The sequence below is a fragment of the Cygnus atratus genome, chromosome 10, assembly GCF_013377495.2.
Source record: "Cygnus atratus isolate AKBS03 ecotype Queensland, Australia chromosome 10, CAtr_DNAZoo_HiC_assembly, whole genome shotgun sequence".
Lineage (NCBI taxonomy): Eukaryota > Metazoa > Chordata > Aves > Anseriformes > Anatidae > Cygnus > Cygnus atratus.
Genome location: NC_066371.1, coordinates 16289093 through 16312407, shown reverse-complemented (window position 1 = coordinate 16312407; position 23315 = coordinate 16289093). Strand labels below are relative to the sequence as shown.

The window sequence follows — 23315 nt, the reverse complement described above, 5'->3', positions numbered from 1 at the left end:
ATTAAATCCTACGCTGGAAACTTAGCTGTCAATCCAAGACAATAATGATTACCAAGTATCAACCAATTCACTACAATGTGGTATCTTACAAAAAGCATCCTTGACCCACCCAAAGCAAATATTTTCAACTGAACAACTAATTCCTCAGGACTAATGCTTTCAATTTTTTTTTTTTAAGAAAAACAATGGAAAATACACCAAAAAACATCAGCTAAAATGTTTTCACACAGACTAGAAAGCATCACTAAACTGGTGTAGTTGAAAAACAAGGCGTATGATATTTGACAGGCAAGTCAAAATGTGTTGAGAAAAGGACATTAGACTTCAATCCAATAATAAATTTTTTTGGAGTCTATCATCTAGTCTACAGTAGACTTTTCAAGTATCTTGGGACTTGTTAGCTAGTGCATTCAAATATAGTCTAGACAAGACCTCAGAAGCAATTCTTTTAGATTAGCTTTGAAGCACACCGTCAGAATATCATTCAGGAGCTCATCTTGTTGTTCCTTTGTATTGTACCTTATAATTTTGATTAGGCTTCAGACTCTATTACCAAAAAGTTATATTCACAATACAAGATAACTTAAAATACACTTGCTATCAAACACAATTAAGTAAAATGTAGCTTTGCAGATACATTCCTAAATACTCAGACTTAGCACTCAGACACACTGAGAAAACAAAAGTAATAGAATATATTTCAAACACTGCATTTATTACAAAGGTGCATAGAGTTTATACCATTTCTTTAGAACACTTATGTTTGAACTACAAACAACAAAGCTAGTTTACAGTATGTAAAAGTCAACAATGATTATCTAGTAAATTCAGTCCAACAGAATATTGTACTGTATTTAATTTCACAAAACATTTCTGAAACAAAGGCACTTACAGAACTAAAAAAAAAAAAAAGAACATACACTCTTTCAACATTTAAAATTTGAATTCCATTACCCCTTCCCTACAGCACTGTGGGTAACTAGTTTGATGTAAAGACATTAGCAAACGGGACTGACGCATTACCAGTACTTGAACAAGTTTACGGTACAAGTTCTCCATCATTTCTGTAACTGTCCCATTTACTTAACTATATGAAAACAAATTTAATTGGGTTGCACAGCAATAACCGCATAAAATTTGGTCCTATGCCGTATCAATAATGTTGATTAATGCATTAGTAAGAAAAGACCCGATTAAGTGTTCTGATTTTGAAATGAGGAAAGCAAACCATTTTCTCTTCCTTCAACCAATTTTTTAACTGAAGTAGTAACAACACAACTAAAATAGTTCATTGTGTATTAATGATTCATCTCTTCACTTGAATATAGTCAACATTAGCAGATGTTCATTGAAAGAGAAGTGTAAATTAACAGGCTCCTTAACCCTATCCCTCATCTCCTCCCACCACTCCATGTGCAGTCATATTCAGGGCAATTTATCTGATCTGCACAGCATCTACCCCAAAACTTTAGATCTGGGAACTTTTATTGTTGCTAGTTTACTTTCCTACTATCTTTTCCTTATGGACAATGGCAGACGATTAAGCCAGTGTGTCATGAAATTGCAGATTTTCCTTTTTTATCCAAAACATAACCCTACTAACACCACCACAAACCATACATTTTGCCACATCAGACAGAGGAAAGGAAGAGGTGCAAAGTAACAACCTCATGAGGGCCAACACTAGAACATTGTACCTGTGCTCCAAGAACTGCCCAACAGCTGGCTGCATTTCACTGACCGGACTCCATCAGGTAGCTGACTAACAAAGTTGCTGGAATCTCTGCCATTCTTCTATACGAATAAACACATGAGTAGGGGATCTATAGAAAAGGGATTATTTCTGCAGTTATTTAGTGCCCTCCTACACAAAAATATTCCAGATTTCTAGGGAAAGACTTCATCCTCCATACAGGGGACACTGTCCATTTCTGGTTGTTCCCACACAACTCCTAACAGCATTAGGAAGCATTGCCTGATTTTCCAGCTTGCAAGGCAGGAAAGGGGAGGAACATAGAGGTATATGCACTCCGTGGGTGCCTCTTGGTACCACTGCATGCTATTAACTCAGACACTCTTGAAGTGGTGTAACACAGGGGCATAGGTTATCATGGTTCTCAATGTTAAAAAATTTTCCACAAGTTTCTCCTGAAATGCCCTAAAGATTTTATTAAAAAAAAAAAAAAAGAAAAAAAGAAAAAAAAAAGGAATAACCCAGAAAAAGGCCCCCAAAATCAGTTAGAGAAATAAGGCTGCCTTTGACAGTAGCAGCTTCCATCCATCGTATGAGGTAAAACAATGTCATCAGTTACGTAAGTTCAATGTCTTTTAAACATTAATATACCCTAAATGTAGAATCACAAGGACAAGTGGCTAAAAGGCCTCTCTAAACAAGTAAAATCTGTGTATGAAATATGCCAAAATTATTTCACTAGGTATATCACAGTGACAGATACAACACTCAACAGACAGCTCTACTGAGAAATAACAAATTGTACTTCAATGTTAGAAAAGTTAGAGTTGTAGAGGACACTAAAAATCATGATTCACTTGATCAGTACAAGAGTCAAAAGCCTTTCTAACACTGCTAATAGTTCTTGAAAATATATTACTGCTCTGTGACCAAATCCTACCACTCTTCATAGTCCTTACTTCTCGTTCTCTACTTGGCTTTATGGGAATGTTGAAGACAAAAGGGAGGCTAAACCTCTACTCCAAGTTTGGTTGGCATTTCTTTTTTGACACACATATTATTCAGATGCAGACTTGGTTCATAAAGATGCGTCATCTCTAGGTTCCCGTTGTAGACAGTGACAAACCCTAAACGTTAAAAAAAAAAAAAAAAAAGTCTACTTCTGACATCACGTATATCCTGTAAAATGAATCCCTTCTCTGTGACAAGGAATGGCTGAACACTGGCAGTCACTTCTGCTTAACATATGATTAAGGTGCTATTTTTTTTTCCCCAAACTCATCAACAACATATGACTATTAAGCAAACCAAGTACTTGTCCAATATTTTTTAAGAAGAATTCTTGGGTTTTCATCTTTTGATCTATTTGTTCTAGTGAATGGCAGAAGGTTTGGTTTTGTTGTTGATTTCTAGCTATAAAGTAAAACAGCCTGAGAAAGTGCCCAATGAAGGCACAGTTTTTAAGCCTTAAAATTGGGAAAGAAAACAAAAAAAGAAAGAAAACAAGAAAATAACCATCTCATGCAATTTAGCACAGAATAATGCAACTAGTCCAAACACAATTAAAACATGGATCGCTACCCTTACTGAAGGCAAATGCACTTCAAAAAAGTAAAAATCCTTTTTAAACAATAAATGAAATGTATTATGTTGAAGCTTACCTCATGCTAGTAACTTCAAAACAGGCAGAACATGTATCACATAGTTTCTCAGACTTAATACTATGCAAAAGATTACTACAGCTTCACATGTTTGATAATGCTCATTTGACCATTCCTTTCTACCACACTTCAGAATTATTGCACGATAAATGTTATTGTGGTTCTTATTTCTGAAGCACCCCTTCTTCATACTTTTCTTACTGTATATTGAACAAAATCAATTTTTGTATTTGCTTGAGGTATAAATGAACAACTTCTTGTAGAAGTACTTGAAACATTTAAAACCACAAATATAAATGAATTAACTTTCACTTTACTTAGACAAAGGATTGCTGTCTTCCAGGATAATGTACTACAGCTGCACGGTGTAAACAGAACAAATTATATTTTAAAAAGTTTTGTATGCAGAAGCACGGTAGTAGGTCTGTTCAATAGGTGGGCTTCTGAGGATCCACATAAGCAGGGTTGTAAGGGGGCTGGCTGATTGGATAAGGTGCTCCAGCACCAGCTGCAAATCAAAAAAACAGGATTTGTAAAATTTACCATTAGAATTTTCTATCTAAAATGACAACTGTTTTAAGTACATGATTAAGAGGTTCAATTTAACTAGCATCTTAATTGGACTTGAAAGTAGTTTGCCCTAACTCATACAGCATTTGCATTTCAAAAGTTAGATTTTAAAAAAAGGTGATATATGTGCGTATTGTAGCAGCTACAAGGACATAGCTCTCAGGGGAGGACAGGTTAAAAAAAACACAACAAAACGATCTGGTGGAAGTCAGAGATGCACAAACAACAAGATACACCTGACACTATGGGGAGAAGTAAAAATAAACCAATGGGCAAAAGAAAAAGGACTAGAGAAAGCATCTTAGGATTCCTTCAGGGGAAGTGCTTTTCTGATAACTGTCAACAAGGTAATTGCAAAATTAAAATAGAATTAATAAAAAAAAGTGGCCCACCACTACCAAGCACATTAAAGAGTTTGACATATATACTAAGTGTACCACTCAGACTATATCCTTATTTTCTAGTATTCTGTGACAAGCTGCTTCAAGTGGCGCTTTCATTTTCAGGTCTGTCAAATAGCACAAGTTAGTTCAAATAACACAGCACCTGATCAGATCCCTAGAATGTGGCTATCTTTCAATGATCTTGTAAGTTGATCAGTGTGTTTGGCTCCTGTGTGACAGAGCAAGTATTCTCTCTCCTGCACGTGACCTAATGAAGAGGCTGGCTCTTGGCTAATAAACAAGGCAAATAAGGGAAAGAGCTGGTAACATGGAAAGTGATTTAAGATTCTCTCAGAAAAAATAAAAAATAAGAACTAACAAACAACTTAATTGAGGAACAGTTTGAGAAACCAGAGAGTAGGAGAAGCAAAATTTCTTTGAGCCCCTCACACTATAGAGATGAAGCCAAAGCACTTTGGGGTAGTCCCCTAAAATCGACAGCTTCTTCACAGTTTATGAAGGAAAAATAAAATAAGCATGCCTGTAAAGTCAGTGTTTTTACATGCTGAACTCATTTGCATATTGTTAATGTTCAATTTATAACTGGTTTGTAAATATGTAAGACCATGAACAGTCATTTTACATTTGAGTTGTTATGAAAGAATAACTTTCTAGGGGCACGACCTACTATTCAAGACTAACTTTGCTTGAACTAACTTTGTTCATCCTTCCAAGTAGAAGGATGAACAGTGTGGTACATAAGAGGGCTCAAAGACCCTAGGATACGTAACAGCATAGTTTTGGTCTCTCTGAATAGTCATGAGCCAATTCTTCAGGGAACAGTTATTCCCAGAACAAGCTAGAATTAGACATAGCAACAATAAAGCTATGCTTTGAAATACAGCAATGCTGTGAAAGAAGGAAAGCGTAAGAAAAAAATATTCCAATAATTCTAATTGCCAGTCATCAGCAAACTGATTTGAAGTTGATCACAGACTGGTTGTTCTAGCAAACTACTGAACTATCAGCAAAAGCCGCGTGTGTTTAGATTAAAACATTCAGTAAGTATTAATTACTATACATATGTTAACTATTTAATATGAAATTTCAACTGAATCATTAAAACGTTCTACTGGATCCACTGGTAGTCCTATACACCAGCAAACTTCGTCAATGAAGGGCCAGTTAAATCTCCTCTTGCAATGATTAATATAGAAATGGTGATAGGGAAATTTCAATAAGGATGAAATTTAATATCTACTGTAACTCCAGTTTTAAATAATTTGCTTACATTTACATTAATTTAAAACATAATAAATGTAATAATAGAGGACTGGCTCCAACGTCACCATCTTTTTTGCTATTCAAGAGAAAGAAACATTTAGAGCATTCTTGCCTTACCTGCCACTGTTTCATGGTAAGCTGGAGGTCCTGATGGCTGCATGGGATAAGGGGGAGGATACTGTGTAGGGTACGGTGCCGCTGGCATTCCCGGTTGTGGCTGGATAGCCACAGGCTGATATCCTTGATACGGCGCTACTGGGTAGCTGGGTGGCACTGCCGGCTGGGGGTAGGCAGCGTGAACCACCGTAGTGGCAGTGGTGGTGGTCACAACAGCTACAAACAATCGAAAGGAATATGGTTAGTTCTGGTGGTTCTAGGAGACCACCTGGGACAGCCAACAACAGTAATGTAAAAAATGCTTTCTCTTGAGATCACTTTCTTACTCCAAAATCTGCTCAATATCATTTCTGAAGTTCCACAGAAAGATTTAGAGATGTATGTCTCAAAATATTCTTCCATTGATCTAAGTGGTACTAAAAACCTTCACAAACTGGCTGCTCTCCCAGCCCATTTCCTTATTTCTCAACCACAAAGAGCAAAGACATTTTTTCCTGGACTGTTCAAAAACCAGGAACTCATCCCTGTGGCCAAGCGACGTATCTTTCAGTATGAGACTGGAAAAAACTGCTTATTTTTTAAAGTTATTGTCTGTTTTAAAGGATAAAGGTAATAAAGATCTCCTTTATTAGGCAAGGAGCTTCCTACCATGTTTGACTAAATGAGTTTCCTTTTTATGTAGTTTGTGTACTAATACATCTATGTGTTAGTACATCTTTGTACATTATAACAGAAAGTCAAATACACATTTTTTTTATAGGAGCTAACATTGGGTTATTGGTTCATCTCCCTTATTGGGGTAAGGGAAGATTAACAATTTCTAATAAACTACAATAATTTGTTTTCAAGATCACCTTCTTCTTCAGGCTGCAATTATAAACATTGCTCAAGATTCCACTTTACGCATAGGGAACAACAAAAGAAAGCTTTTATTCTACTTAGATATAAATCTTGTCATAAAGATGCATTCACTGTTTCAGTGACTGTATGCAGACTAATCTCAGCTAATATTTGAAATGCTCTTATTAACATTTTAATCAAGACAACTTTTCATTAGTGCTTCCCTTTAAAATACTCATTTTGTAATCTGTTCTCAGAGGAGGATTATGCTACTTTAAACAGCATATTGTTTGTCCATATTAATCAGCATTTCAAACCTTTTTTTTTTTGGCTTAGTACCATTCTATTTGTCAAATATTTAGAATAAAGAGAAAACATTAAAAATGTATTCCAAAATTACTCAAATACAACATAAAGAACAGAAGACCTATAAATGGTCGCTCTAAAGTTTACATATCGATATGATCGATAAAACAGAGCTTTGACTTCAAAATCCCCATGGTATAATGACTCACTACTAAGCTAACATCAGGCCTAAAAGTACAAAAGCTTTCTGTAAATTCTGAGAATTTGAAATATTAAAGTTGCAGGATTTGTACTACCATAACATTGCTTTTGAAATATGTGATTTTCCTTACCAGTGATAAAGAACATATCTTGTGAAACAATTTGAATAACCACTTTCCCAGTGATCACCAAGGACACGCAAATTCACTTATTTTCAGTCTGTCATAGTGGTGAGGGAGACTTCTCATTCTTCAAATGCAAGATTTATCTTTTGGCAGTAAAGATGTTTTACTCAACTCCTGAACAACTAATGTTATGGTGCTGGGCCTGAGGTGTATTTTTCAAGTATATTTTTAAGAGACTAGGGAAAATTTAAAATTAATTTTTCATTCTATTCCTCATTTACCTAAACCAAACAAATATAAAAACAAAATCCACACATTCTGGGGGAGAATAGAGGAATTTCTTAAATGCTTAGAAGACATTAAAAAATGTCTCTGCTATGTCATGTTTAAAGCAGCTTAAATGCTTTATTTCAATGTTTAGCTATTGCAACTTCTGTAGCAGAGAGGTAAGGAAACATTATTTTTACCTCTTACAGGAATATAATTTTGCAGGGGAAAAAAAATAGTCTTGTGATTACAAGAAAAAGAAAGTAAATATACAGGTACTTACGCCGTGGTCTTCGACATGCTTTATACAAACAGCAACATGAACAAGTGAGGCACAGAATGATAGTAATTACAATCACTGCAAAAACGGTAATTCCAATCGCAACAAGGGTTCCAAAACTGCAAGAAAGACACCAGCAGAAGTAAGCCTCACACAAATTTATTACCCTTTAATCTAGCATTCTGTAGCTAACACAGCACTCTTCCTTCAATCTGTTAGTGGTACTATTTCATGCATTTGAATAAGAAATAAAATTCAGTCAAATCCAGTGCCACACAAGGTCAGGTCTGCTAAATCAGTGGAAGCTGGTCAACCGCTGGCAAGCAGTCCTCTCCGCTGCCCATGAACAAGACAGAATGTGAGTACTTGATCCTGCTTATTTTGGTGTGACCGCATGTCCCCTTGTATTCCAAAAGATTACAGAGATAAGGTTTCACATTCATTCATTCCACTGGTTAATTTTCCAAGTATTACTTGGACATACAGGTAGGCATGCCTGAAATGAGATGCCTTTGTCTTACGAGCGACAGCAAGTCCTTGATGCACAAGGAAGACTTCCAGGGACAGTCACGGTACTGAGCTGACCTCTCCACGCTGCAGATTCCTGCCAGGTTCCTTGGCATTTGAAAAGAGCTGTGTTAGAAGCCATGTTTCAAATGGTTTCAAAGATGTGCACTTCTGCCAACTGTACTGCAACAATGAGCACGTTATACTAATTACAGGAGACAGAAACACTGCCTAAAACACCAAACACTAGTGTGGAGAGGCCAAAGATCATACCACCTCTAACCTCTGTAAGGACTACCAGGTGATGGAGGCACACGTAAAGCTTTCGGAGGTGATTAAGTGCTGCTTTCCACACAGAACAGAAAAAAGTAACCGCGTACAGCATTAAATGCTCAGTGACAAGCCTACGTTTGTCTGTCATAGGAAAGGTTATGTAGTTTTCTGAAAAGTCCCTTTTTAGAAGCCTAACGTCCAGACAATTTTATGTCTTTTTAGGAATACTAGAATGAAAAAGCAAAGTACTGTGTAATCTGAGACCTTTTAAGTATTAATTTACATGATTTGTTTGCTATGGTCTGCAATCATTGAAGCCCTTCTTTCAGGGAAACCAGTCTCCTGCATTTGGATTTCTTATGAAATGCATCATGCATCAGTTTTGGAAACAATTGCAGGAAGTCAGTTCTTAATGAAGAACAAACTCTAAAATAATGAGTAGACAGCTGTTTTAATATCCATCCTGTTTTTGCTTCTTCGTAGAGATTTTGGCTACAGAACTTTCTAGCTTTCTTCCTGTTCAGTTTCCTGTTAACATCTTTAAACAAAATGACATCTCTCTAGAGCCTCCAGCATTTTTCACTCAGCTACCAACCAGACATCCAATATAAAAAATCCATTATTTTGGATTATCAATTACACCAGAAGGTTAAGTCACTGACATAAAAAAAATAAAAATAAAAATAAAAATAAAAATAAAAATAAAAATAAAAATAAAAATAAAAATAAAAATAAAAAGTGTTCTGTCCCTAGCCCAAATTCACAAGACCTCACCTCAGTCTTCTAGAGCAACTTAATTCTCAGTAAGCTGGACACTGAACGTAAGTGTTGACAAATAAAACAGGTTTAACCTAAAAAGCATTTTTTTTTCCTAGCAGAGGTCCCATCAATTTTATTTTTCTTCTGCAACAGCCTGGACAATGAAATTGGGTCAAATCTCTCAAGAACCTGAGCAACACTTATCTGTGATTGTGAATGTGTATTAACTTGAGTTATTATTTGTGCGCTGACTTTGTGAAGTACTAAGTACAGCACTACAGATTTATTAGTGAAGCACTAAGTCTGTTGCAGTGGTTTGCCTACTGTTACTGCACCTCAGCATTTACACAGAAAACAGGAAGCAGGAACTGTTGCAGCCTCCTGAAGACACAGAAACCACGTCAGAAACACTGCCGAGAGAACAAACAGATAACTGCAACACAGCTGCACAGCCATGGAGGTGCACACATGCTTTGTCACTTTTATTTGCACCTTTGCAAAATGATGGACCTAAGATTATTATACAGGTTCTTTACCAGATCATACATGGAATATATATTTATATATAGAATATTTGTATAACTCATCATATAAATTCAAATATATACTGAAGAAGAAATAGAGAGAAGTGTGCAGAATGTATTTACACATCAGACTTAACCATCTTGATTGCACTGTTCACAAGACACACACGACTGCCTGCGACAAACTAGACAGCTGCAGAACCTGTGCAGCAACAAGAATTAACTATGATTACAGCTAGCTGTGGAGTGCCAACAATGTTTTCCATTTCAACCCTGAGAAAGCTTTCTTACCAGGGAAGTTAACATTTCCATTATACTTAGTTAGTTATTACTGAGCAACATTAGCAGAGGAGAAAAAAAAAAAAGTCTTATAGGTTCTTCCTGTGTCAAGGAAAGAGATTAGGAGGCCTGACAAAGCATAACAAAATTCTTCACTTCTGCAGCCAATGAACCTTGCTGAACTTTACCAAAACCTGGGCAAAATTCAAACAAACCTAAGAAATTGAGAAAACAGAGTGGAGATGTGTCTGCTCATCACAAATAAAAAAAGCACAGCAGGAAACTGGCAGAGCCCTCATCTTTCAGGACCAAATTCAGTTCTGTTATGACAAGAAAGAGGACAGTACCAGCCCGTCTGCAGCCCAGCTGGCCACCAACAGATAAACACTGGTCAGTTTGAAGCACAAGCTCCATTTGCTTAACTGTAATAAACTTTTCTTCTCACAGAAGAACATCTCATTGCCTTTTTACTGTCTCTAGTAAGGAATGTGATGATAACAAAGCTTAGGGTAAAAAAAAACAAACCGCCATATCCATATCACCAAGTTCTTAGAAACACCCTGCGTATGAGCCAGCGATGTGTGCTTGCAGCCCAGAAAGCCTGCGGCACCTTGGGCTGCACCAGCAGCAGCATGGGCAGCAGGACAAGCGAGGGGATCGCGTGTGAGACCCCACCTGGAGCCTGCCTTCAGCTCTGGGGCCCCCAGCACAAGAAGGACATGAAACTGTTAGTGCGAGTCTAGAGGAAGCCACAAAGATGCTCAGAGGCTGGAGCACCTCTCCTGTGGTGACAGGCTGAGGGAGTTGGGGTTGATCTGTCTGGAGAAGAGAAGGCCTCGGGGAGACCTCACAGTGGCCTGCCAGCGCCTAGAGGGGGCTGCAGGAAATCTGGGGAGGGACCCTGTCGGGTGGTGTAATGATAAGACAAGGGGTAATGGCTTTAAACTAAAAGAGGGTAGATTTAGATGAGAGGTAAGGAAGAAATTCTTCACTCTGAGGGTGGTGAGGCCCTGGCCCAGGCTGCCCAGAGGAGCTGTGGGTGCCCCATCCCCGGCAGTGCCCAAGGCCAGGCTGGATGGGGCTGGGGGCAGCCTGGGCTGGTGGGGGGGTCCCTGCCCATGGCAGGGGGTTGGAACGGGGTGGGCTTTGGAGTCCCTTCCAACCCAAACCACTCTGTGATTTTTATTTTCATCATTTGTCTGCATCTTTGCTAAAACAACATGACTGCTTTTGCATGCATCTTTTAAAGAACTGAATGGAGACATTTATAATAGAGGTGTGTCAGGTATACCCACTTCAGACTGCGGTTCTGTGTTCGTATGTGTAAACACTGTGATTCAGTTCTACATATTGAAATCCTGTGTGATTACCGCAGACCAAAATTATAAGCCTTCAGAAACAGCCCAGTGAGCAAAACAACAGACATGAGTCAGTTCTTCACAAAGCCTTCCAAGGACTGTACATAACTGGACTGCTGCAGGCATTTTTATCATCAGCTCTACAGCAGCAGCATAACTTTCTTGCCAGTTCTTGGGTTCATGTGGACTAACTTTTTGAAACAGCACAAGGTACCATGACATTTACGGAAAGCAAAACCATATGAACTTGCAAGCATATAATCTGTCCTTTTACCACCAAAGGAGTACTGCCCTGAGCACTTCCTCCTGGATATTCAGTAACACTGACACACAGTAAGGAATGATTACAGCCCCCTGAGACTCCCAATAGTAAGGCTGCTGAAAAAAGCTCAGGAAGGCTACTAGAAATTGTAGATAATACTCAAGTAAGGCTAGAATGGTGCTCACCAATCACTTTACTCAGTGAACTGTCTAAGCTCTAGCAGATAAGATATTCCACATAATGTATAAAGACTCCTGTGGTGTACTAACTCCAGAAAGCCTTTCTTAAAAGAAACCATTGCTTTATTTAGTTGCTTTCACATGATGAATTTGTCTGAAAGGACTCTGAAAATATTTGGAAAAATATATATTTGCATTAAATATTATTTTATTTACCAATTGTTAGTCTGCATTACACATACTTGAAAATGAATAAACAAAGGACTGTAGCTTAAAGATTTTTCCTGGAGAGTTAGCCAAACAAAAATCCCAAAACAAACAAAAACCAAACCAAAAATACACCTTACCCCATGAACTCTGCAAACAAATATCATGGTGCAGAAAGCGGGGTGGCCACAGCCCAAGATCGGAACACTGTGCTGGCGTCACAGTCTGCACACAGGTGTTCGGACTCCTACATTATATACCATAGTCTCTAAATAAACCACACACTTATAAACACATTGAGCTCATTCACCGACACTTCCTGCTTTTTTCTCCTCACATAATAAAAGCTAACTTTTGCCAATAACTTAATTGAAAACAAAATACAAACCCACTAGCAGCTTTACTGTAACAGTGATGAACTGCAACTTCTCAAGATCCACAGGAAGTAAATCTGAAGAGAGGACTCCCTGCTCTTTCCTATCTCTGCACTCTCTTGTTCAGCCTACTCCACTTCTACTCACCTTCTCTTACATTTGGAAAGTTCTAAATTGTGTATGCACTGAGTATACCTTGCAGACTCATCTTACCTTTGAAGTATGCTTAATAATCCAAGCCATGTATGAGTTTACATAAAGGGAGGTATATGATTAGTGCCTGTTTTAGCTTTTTGGTACTGAATGAGATGCAACTGACATTAAAAAGGTAAAACCAAACCCAAGATCTAAGAGGTACTATTTGTAGATGTTAATTCTCAAGGCGGTTGTTTTTCCATATAGGAGATCTCAACTTTAAACACTAACTGGAAAAAATAAAAAAAGTAAAATGCTCTGCATGTACTTAAAGCTTTTGAAAATATTCACGTTTTTAAACCTCTGTAGTAGTTTGTATCACCTAGTTTTGTGACATTTTATAAGCTCTATTGTAAAGAAAGATTTTGCATGTCTGTGTTCATGACAGTGGCACACACTACACCTTTTGTCTTTAAAAAAAATAAGAAAAACAACACAACGCCCAAAAGAACAAGACCACCTAGTTTTGAAAAATTATTTTAAGCAGCCTATTTATTCCACAAGTTTTACTCTATTCCAAGATTTGTTTCATGCTACAAGAAACATGTTGGCAGGGTTCACTTCAAAGATACATGGTTGCTTTCAAAAGCAAACCTTTATAAATACTGAGTTACAGCTGTAAAGCAGGGTGGTCTGGAAAGACCTCAGAAGGTAATTTAGGCCATTCCAAGAAGTCAAAAAAAAAAAAGTATCCGCATGGCATTCTTTACAGCTCCAGAAGAGGATACTGTTCCCAGAAGCATGACAGACTTGCCCAGACTTGCCCTGACTCTGGTATAGGACAAAACCAAACAAGTCTCCATAGGGAGACGCTCTCTTACGCCCAACATTTTAGTTATGACCACACAATGCCATATACTGCCTCTAACATTAAGTGTAAAAATAAAAGACAAACTTTTAAAGAACAACCAGTATGACCTCCCAGGGCTATTCCAGAGGGGTTATATTTTACAACTTCACAAGCAACATACTTCCTCTGTCTAGTATTTTAGCACGAAGATTCAAGACATAAGAACCACTTTTCTAGAGACTCAAAAAAACCATTTACATAGAAAGCAAAATCCTGTGGGGTTAATATTCACAGGAAAGCATTAGCATGGCATTAACACTTGGTAGACCGACCAGCCTGTGGGTCAGCTTGAGCAGCATGGTTTCAGAACTATGAAATATTGGTAGTTTCAGCAGAGTGGTAGGTTTGAGTAACTGCTATGTCATTTTCTATGCTATGCAATGAGTGCACCTTGCTTAACTGGAAACTCTGTGGTGGCCTTTCAGATAACTGTTAACTCAAATTACCACTTGAGAGCGTTCCTCCTGGGGTCTGGCCCATGTACACTTCCTTCACACGAAGGTAATGTTTTCATTTCACTTTGGCTAACCCATCACTAGAGTATCAGCCCAAATAATCACTAACTGCTGCTCTAGCACAGACATGGATTAACTCCTCCCAAAACCCACTAACATTTCCCACAACTTTCCCCAGTTCTTTCTGGGTACCCTCAAAAGAGGGCAAATTAGCACCGGGAGACCCCAGAAGCAATCCTTGTAACACCTCAGCTTACTGCAGCCAGAACGACCTTGAGCGAAGTCCTCCAACGTTAGGACCAACTTATGCAGCCCAGGGACCCTTAGCACCAGCCGAGCCAGCTCTGCAATCAGGAGCAACCCTAAAGCAAGAAGGATAAGGGCCGTGGCAAGCCACGAACCCTTGCAACTGCAAAGTGTTACAGAAAAAGAGAATACCACAGCCTTTGTGAGGAAACGTTGGCTAAATACATCCTGAATGGGTCCTTTTTCTGTTTGTTCAAATAGGAAGCTGGTGTGGGTTACTTTATACAGCTTTAAGCCCAAAATAACACACCTTAATTTCATACACAAAGACCAACTGCAACCAAAGGTAATTACTATTTTGGAAGACATTAATTTCACAATATTTTCAAGTAACATATAACAGTTTTGCACAACGTGTTCTTAAACAGCCTGTATGAGAAAGTGGGAGGGAGGGAACTTCCTAGAGCTTTTGATTTTACTCAGAGATCTGACACTCAGATCCTACAGCTTCTAACAGAAAATGTGCACAAGCATCTCTTCTTGGCCTCTAAGCAGTTCTCTTGTACTAAATCTATCTAGTTACATACATTCTTTTATAGCACATACTAAAAATACAATTTCTCAGGGTGCTTCCCAGGAAATGTACTGTTATCCACTTTGTAGACAGCTCAGAGTAATTGCTATAGGTAAGTGACATTAAAAATGCATGTAACAAAGAGGGGAAATGTCAAAGCTGCATTCAGAAGTCCTTCATCAACAGTACAAGAATTAACATTAACTTCATGCAGGTCACAAGACAATTTCAGAAAAGTTCATTCGACCTTCAGCATGAAAACAGTTCTTAAGCCCTATAAAAAACACTCACTTCTACAGACAATAAACGGATTTAGCATGCTCCTTTAGCAGCAAAAAGAGAATGTACACCGATTATATGCACAGACAGATAAGGCAAACGAACAAGCTGGTTCCCATTCTATTGCTAGGATCCCATTTTAACAGTACCGAATGTCATTTCCCCCATGCCAATAAAAATTTGAAACCAAGATAAAGGCAATGAGAGGGATTTTTCCGAAATGGTCAACCAAACTAATAGAACAAGTTCAACTGAATCATTAAGTATTGCAGAAAGTTTTCCCTGCAATAAACAACAACTGCAATACTACGCATACAACACCACCAATACTAATTCTAGAAAGCAGTTCTAAAATTCCTCATATTTAAGCAACTAATCAGAAACTGACTTGGCTGGAGAGTTAAAGTTTAAAACAAAAACAATTCTAGCAAATTCAGCTTGGGGTTGGACTTACCAAACACTGAAACTGCAATCAAAGGAAGTTCAAACTAGGTTACACCCACCAGCTCTGCTTGCCATGTAACACAGCTCTTACAGGCACAGACCCTTCTCTTTCCACACGTTAACCATATGTCATCATACGTACAGAAGCCAGAAACGGAGTGTTCAGACAGGAGCAAAATTTCAATTAGGTAAATGAACTATCCTAGACCATAACAAACTGACGTGCTTTCTCACTCTTCCTCTCATCGGGAAAAGCATGCCACCCACTGTGACAAAAAAACAAGGAAAATCTCACGTTGCCCAAATAAGAACAGACCTCTGCAGAAGAGTTCACATCTCGCTGACCAATACTTTTCTTTTTAAATGGTATCATCATTAACAAGACTTTCATAAGAAGTCACAAAAGTGACTTTGATGACTGGCACCTTCCATAACTAAAAAATAATAAATAAATAAATATTAATTAAAAAAAAAAACTTTTTAAGCTGACCTTTCAGTGGAATTGAGAATCAGAGGTCACACTCGTGAACACAGAATAGAATACCACATTAAAAACGAATGTATAAAATGTTTTTAATAAAAATAGGTTTTGCCAAAAGACCAAGGTTGGCACAATTATTAATTTCCTAAAATTCAACTAATTTGTTTGTTCCACAGAACGCACAAGTGCAGTTACAAAAGACTGGGCAATTTAAAGGCATTCCCCTCTTCCCTTATGACATTTCTAACACAATTTATCACAAATACATCTGGCTGCCGTATGGAAGTACATGAAGCAGCAGAGTTGGATCTAGCTTTGGAACCCACATGCTCAAAGATCTTACTGAGTAACAAACATGGCCTCTTAACCATGTTTTGAAGTAAGGATTCTCCATTTCCTGGCCTGTAGGACCCTTATCTGAGGACTATCCTGTCTGTGGGTGCTTTCACAAGTTCGCTCACAGTCAACCGTGCACAAAACATGTACTCTTTTCAGACTTCTATTTTGTACCAGCACAGCAAAGCCCACAGAATTAGAAGAAACATCCTACCCTAATAAGTACATACAGAAACAAAGGACACACCTACAGAAAAAACGAACCGCTAAACCTAACCCAAGTGACGAATCTCAACCTGGCCTAAACGTGCAAGGACACAGTATCTTGCTTTTTGCCGTGAAATGGCCTTCTGTAGTTAGAAGAGCATGCTGCTAAACCCAACCATGCACAACTGCCTCTTGTGCCAGAGCAGCATTTTTCAATCTCTTCCCATCTTGGTTTCAGAGCATACGAACCTGCACTAGCATTTAAGCCCCCTGCCTGAAGCTGGCAGCTGAAGAATCATTAATAGCAGCTCACAACTGCTTTGTCAGCAATGGAGGCAAAAAACAAGTGCCCTATAATGCAAGTTACCATTACAAATTGTGCAAGGTTATTTTTACTTTTCAGGCTAGTAAAAAGCACAGAACATTTTTTAAAATAGCTTCAAATCCACATCTGAACTGTTCCTAGACTAGCAGCTTACATTTCTTGGTGGGATAAGCCTGTGTCTGAATGCAAGCCATACAGAGAGGGCTCTGTATACAGTTTAACTCGGTTGTTACATAGAATACTGAGGACCAGTACTGGAAAAGAAATTCCCTGAATATTAAATAGAGAGTGCTTGCATAAAAAGTTATTTTCCAAATAACAATTTTCTTAATTCATCATTGGAAACCTATTACAGATGCCGAAGCATCAAAATACACAACAAAATACGAACTGAAGTCCCTGACAGCAATAGTGGAAGGGGAAGAGAACAGGGTATAGTTCAGCATCACTATTTTTTACCATGACTAAGGAGGATGCATGTGCTTAAAAACATCTAAATCGAGAGACAGCAAGTTAGGATAATCCCATCCTCCACAGTTAGAAGCGTACAGTTTTTGCCACCTTATACACACAGTAGACCATTGCAGACACTGCTTTTCAAACAAGGGTGAGCAGAACGACACAAATTTCTCCATTTCATAGATGAGCCAAGTCTCAAGACACCACACAGATCAGCCCATGACAAACGCTGAACGCACACAACCCAAGTCTAACAAGGCTGTCCTCTGTTGGCTGAGACTTCCCAGGAAGGCTGTTGTTCCGCCTCCCTTTTCCCACCACGTAAGGACGAACAGCCTTTTCTCAAGGCGTTACAGTGTGTTACATAACTTCGAGGCAGAAATTAATTTAGAAATGGAGACCAACTAACTGTGTACGATGGTAATTCTGTTTCAGTTTAGAGTGACCGGTTATCAGCTGTGCCAACTACATTATTTTCCTCTGCAACTCCGATACAGATGTTCTGTATTGCCCCACCTCCTTAAACACGCAAATATTTCACAATTAGTTGAATTGTGGGTGAGTCATCTAATTTCCTTTTCCAGTAAGGGTCACTATTGGAGAATTGGCATACCAAGGCTAAAAAACCATGTTACCAATGCAAATTATGACAACTGTGGTTACAGTGAACCAGTGCTCTGCTTCTGCAGCTTCGTAAAGGAGGAATACTAAGTACGGTAGAATGAGAGAGGAAAACGATCTAAACCTTACTACTCACAATCTATTTCCAAAACAGAACACAGCAGGCAAAGGTCAATATTTGCTAATCCAATTCAAAGAAAAATAAAGTGAAACACCTTCAATGCATTCTTCAACAGCAGAAGTTGTACAAATTGTATACATACATCTTACATGTAAGGAAAAAATGCTGGCAAATTTAACAAGTTTAGTGGTATAAAACCAATGCCTACACTGTGAGTTAAAAGCTCCAAATAATCTTTAGGAATAAACTAATAATGGAAAACATGTGAATCCGAGTTAATGCTGACTTGTACACTTAAAATGCTTAATTTTCTTCTAAATGCAGTGTTCTGGGAAGCACAATACTTTCAAGTACTTGAAAGTATGTTGTTATGACACTCCAAAGGAATATCATTTATTGTCTTAAAAAAAGACCAAAAGGAGATTATAGGATAGTAACTGCCTGCATTTTGAACTTCATGGAGTTGCCCAAAGTGCCTTGCACCCCTGCCTCAACAACACCTGATACACAATATTAAATACTGAAGGAAATCAGTATTAAAGGACCGTAATAAAAAGAAACCTACTCTAAACTGGTACTTGCACTTCTGCTGAAGACCTCAGAATAAATACAGCAAAGAAGCAGGAGCGCAGGCGAACTACCAACTGCTCAGCTGGACAGGACACAGGAAGAGCGCTTGCAGCACCAGACCGAACCCTTCCCTAGCATGGTCTCAAAGAATCGCACCATAATTGTGGCAGGTTTTCCAAGCAGGGAGAAGAGACCACCCAGCTCGCACAGCCCAGTGGCCAGTCCACAAAGTTTGTGACAAGCCCTCAGAGATATGAAAGTCTCTTTAAAAGCTAGGATTTGTGAGCAATTAGTCAGAGCAGTGACTTGATATCGGAATATGGCCAGAGAAAGAATGAGGAACTAAATGCTTTCTGACCCTTAATGCCTGTACCGTTTGGGAAACATCCCGGCCCCCCCCTTTTTGAAGGGCAGCATCAAAGGTAATATTTGTGCAGGACACTAAAGGAAGCTATTGTTTGTTGTCTCTACTCCTGTTATAAACCGTTCAAGGAGCAAACAACCATGTTCATCTTGCTGACCATACAAAAAAAATATGTCAACTGACATCAGCCACACAGACAAGTACTAAATAGACATTGTCATTGAGAAGCAATGTAAAACTTGTCTTTTAAGAGAAACTGGCATGGCGCTAAAGGGTGGAGCATACCTTGCAGGCAGAAACAGGAGAGCTCTTCTGAAAGGAAGAAAGCTTACTGCTCGTTTAAAAGAAAAAAAACCTTCTGTTACCAGGCAGTCTGTAACAGGAGGGTAACCTACTAGTGACTGGGTGCCCCAGTGACGGCAGAAAGAGTAACTGAAGTCCTGTTCATTTTCATTTCCGATGTTGAAACATCCTAAATCAAACATTCAAGGTCATCATTCTCTTTGGAAAGTTTTGGGGAGTGGTTTTCCTCTGGACTCACGTTCAGATGGCTTTTCAAAAGCAGTGTTTCTGTGCATAACTACTTTTTTTTTTTTTTTTGTAATTGTAAGAAAATATTATTAATTGTAATTTTGTTGTTACTTAGAATAGCCTAACTGGAAAACAAGCCTGACGTTAAGTCCAGGTGTTTGCACACCACATTGATTTTTCAAAGCTGTAATGCAACTGAAAGGAAGAAGCTTGAGAGAATCCCTAACAGCCCCTTTCCTCACCGTGAGACATCTTCTGAGACATGCCATAGCTGAGAAGAGAAATAGTTAAAGCAGCTTCGCTACGTGCTGAGTGTTTTCCCATTTACAGATGCACCTCCGTGGACTGAGGCCCTCGGTTACAGTTCCTTAAGTAACCATGCGGGCTCGGTATTGATTTTGGCTTTTTAAAATTATTTTTTCTTTCTGTGCTGTGCAATAGCTATGCTCGTTGGCATGGAAAAAACCGCATTTCTTAGAATCCTCACATTTAGCCTTTCATCCTCAAACACATTCAACACCTCCGCAGGCCCGACGACGGGAATCAGAAGGGTTGGGCGGTTTTTTTTCCTTATCTTTCCGCTAAAAACGCATCGGGAAAGCAGCGACTGCAAAGCCGGGGCTCCCGCAGCCCCGGGGAACGCGCCAACAGCCCCCAGCACCCCTCCCCGCCCGGGACCCGCAGCCAGCCAGCCCTTCACTTCCCTCCTGCCGGGGACGCGGCGGGCACGGAGCTCGCTCGCCCGGCCCGGCCCGGCCCGGCCGCCCGCTTACCCCATGCTCGCCGCCGCCGCCGCCCGGCCCGCGCCCGCCGCCCGGCCCCGCCCCTCCCCGCCCGTCACGGCGCTGGCCCCGCCCCAGCGGGACGCCGCCGGGGGGGCGCTGGGCGGGCGGCGTCACCTCAGGCGGCGCCTCGGCTCCCGTCAGCGGAGAGCCCTGCGCCGGTCTTCGCGTGGAGGAACCGCCGGTGTTTTTTTAACCCGTTTCTTTTCTTTTTTAAAGTAAAGCAAGCACCGGGGCTCAGCACGGATTCCTCGGCTGCTAAACCGGGGGGGGGGGCGCCTCTGGAAGCGCCAGAAGTGAACTGGATCTCTTTCGGTTCCCTGAGCCTTCAAGTCCGGCCAAGAGCACCCACCTGCTCAAACCCCTGTCTAAGCACCGACAGCGGATGGCTTTTTCTGCTTTTTCAGTTCTGAAGCAGTTCCTCACGTTAGAGTGAACCATCAGGCTGACGAATTAGCTTGGCAGCCTTGGATATTCTCCCGGCAGCTTCACCCAGCTGCCGTTGGAGACAGCTAACAAAACGTTGCAGTTGCCTAGGGAAAATCCTTCCACATTTGGGACCTTGTCAAAAAGGTAACGGCCAGCACAGCTACATTTTACTTTTTTATTTTTATCATTCCATGGAGAACAACAAATTTCTTGTTGAAATATATGCTGCCAATGTGAAATTGATAAAGGTGTGTTTTCAGAAGAAAACATACTCAAGGTCAACTAAAAAGAAAACTCAAAATATAATTTAAAATTAAAATTAAAATATATTATCTGAGCAGTTCAGTAACATTCATTATTAAATTTAGCAGTCTAAAGGTTTGTAATTATTCAAACATATGCAGATATAGTTCATAATAGTTCATAATTAATTATTGTTCTTCCTTTATATTATTCCATAGAATGGGAACCAGGAACATTTTACAGCAGGACTCTTGTAATCACCAATACAATGCATATACTGAAAGTAACTTATCTCATGTGAGATCAAAATAGCACAAGAAATATTGATAAAATCTAAGTGCAAAAGACGCTAAAAAGTAAGGAGATGCTTCAACCAAAAGCACCTCTCTTACAGAGCCACTATAGACTTAACCCATCAGTTCTTAGAAAGACAGGGTAAGCATGCCCATGCCTCAGAAGACAAACTCCCATTCAGTAACAGGAACATGGACTATTGCATATGGGGATCATTGGCATGATCCAATCTCTTTCTTATCTGTTCCTTCAAATAGTCTCAGGTGTACGCAAGTTTGAGTGTTCAACATACTTAACACGCAAATCCATATTTCTGTTTTCATTTTCTCCTAGCACAGACTGACTATGCAATAAAAAAACTCTAAATATAAAAACATTTATAGAACCTCCAAATAAATAACATTTAAAAAGCTGGTGCTTCACATGTCTTACCTGGGGCCATAATCACTTAAATCTTCGGAGTCCAAAAGCAAGTTCAGGTTGCCCAAGTCAGAGGTCCTGTAAGAAGATAATACATCTCAAAAAGTGGAATTTAAGACATATTTAGCACCTGGCCAAGTTCCAAGTACTTATGAAAGGTAATGGAGACTAAAAAGAGAATGAGATTAATTTTGTCATCCTCAAAGAAAACTGAAACAGAGCAGTAGAAGTGTTTGAAAATACTCAAGAAAACACATGCCAGTTCATGCATCAATTTGTCTATCTCACTGCTCCCACTTTAAAAGTAAGTTACGTGCCTTAAAGTAGATCCCCGACAGGGCCTGATATGGAGCTGAAAGGTCCCTTTGTAGGTTTTTCCCATTAAGATGCTTGTTTTGGTACTTCGAACCCACTGTACTCAATCCATTTGCCTCATACCTTCCATCAAGCAGATTACACATCAATTGCTGTTCTTCATCAAATCTGAATAATGAATTCGAGCAACAGTATCGACGCATGCAATCTCCACAGCAGAAGCTGGGACAGGATTTTGCAGGTTGCACCTTGCTATGGGGATCAAGATATGCTTGACAGTCCTCGCCCAAAGCTGAAAAGAGGTAAAATCCAAGAGTTAGTATTGAAAGAAGTAACTCCTGTATCGAGTTTCTCTCTCGTACTGACCATCTCATCGAGGTTAACACCCAAATATGTTTCAAGCGTTTGTGTTAGGGTCTGCTGGTCTGTTACTTCCTTCAGAGCACAGCAAAGGCGAACACTTGCCACTTGCAAAGTACCTGGCCTCCATCGAGGAGCTCTTCCCAAGCCTTCACACATGTGTGAAGGATTAACCCAGGCAAACAGGCCTGCAGACACCGTCTGGTGATGCCATCTGCCCTACATCTGCAAAGCCTCAACCAGCACCGTGGTCTCTTCAAGCCCCCACGCAAGCCTTAAAACCGCGTGGAAGAGCACGCTGCACTTTCCTAGGCATTTACGGGATGCAAAGGCGCATCGTGGATCTGGATTTCCATGGCACTCGGCCACTTCTACCCGTTGTTCCCTTTACTTTCCGGAACATCCCCGCCACCAGGACTTTCCGAGAGGCTCCGTCGAGGCTGGCAGGCGAGGCGACGCCTCCCCTCCTGCCGCTCCCGGGACGGTTCCTCCCTCGCCCGTCTCCCGGCCCCTCGCGGCAGGGCCCGGTGCCGCCCGGCCCCCCGCAGCCCTTCCTCGGCCGCTTCCAAGCGGCGCACCGCGGCGGGTGGAGGGAGCCCGGCCGCCAACGGCCCCCCTCGGCCGCCGCCCCGCGCTCACCGGGCACCGGCAGCATGCAAAGTAAGCCGAGGCCGAGGCCGAGGCCGAGGGCGCCGCGCCACGCAGCCATCAGCACCGCCGCTTCCCTTCCGCCTGAGGGGCGGAGCGGCCCGGGGCGGAGGTGCGGAGCCCGGCCCAGCCCGGCGGTGCCATCCCCTTGGCCGGCCGCCGAGCGAGGATGGAGGGCGCCCGGGCCCGGGCGGCCGCTAAGGGCGCCGAGGTGGCAGCCCCCGGTCGGGTCGCGGAGCAGAGCGTGGCCGAGGCGTGGGGCCCGCACCCCGCCAGGGCTGCCCCGGGGACTGCTGTGCTGAGGGGGGCTGCTGGGA

At 40.5% G+C, this 23315-nt stretch overlaps 1 protein-coding gene across 5 annotated transcripts; it reads right to left on the bottom strand.

The window, feature by feature from the left end:
- Positions 1 to 694: 694 nt before the first annotated feature.
- Positions 695 to 23101, bottom strand: SHISA5 (shisa family member 5). 5 transcript variants are annotated; one of them, XR_007708716.1, is made up of 7 exons: positions 22990 to 23100; positions 22114 to 22282; positions 21688 to 21753; positions 7731 to 7846; positions 5709 to 5924; positions 3672 to 3862; positions 695 to 2820 (listed from the first exon to the last, which is right to left on the bottom strand). XR_007708716.1 is itself a non-coding variant. In XM_035558269.2 (6 exons), the coding sequence occupies exons 1-6, from the start codon at positions 23057 to 23059 to the stop codon at positions 3783 to 3785; spliced, it is 717 nt and encodes a 238-aa protein (XP_035414162.1). In that variant the 5' UTR covers positions 23060 to 23101; the 3' UTR covers positions 695 to 3782. The 5 variants fall into 5 exon arrangements, 3 of the variants coding, with proteins under 3 accessions (XP_035414162.1, XP_035414163.1, XP_050568838.1); XR_007708717.1 differs by lacking the exon at positions 22990 to 23100 and adding an exon at positions 22470 to 22524; XM_035558269.2 differs by having other exon boundaries at positions 695 to 3862; positions 22990 to 23101.
- Positions 23102 to 23315: the final 214 nt, after the last annotated feature.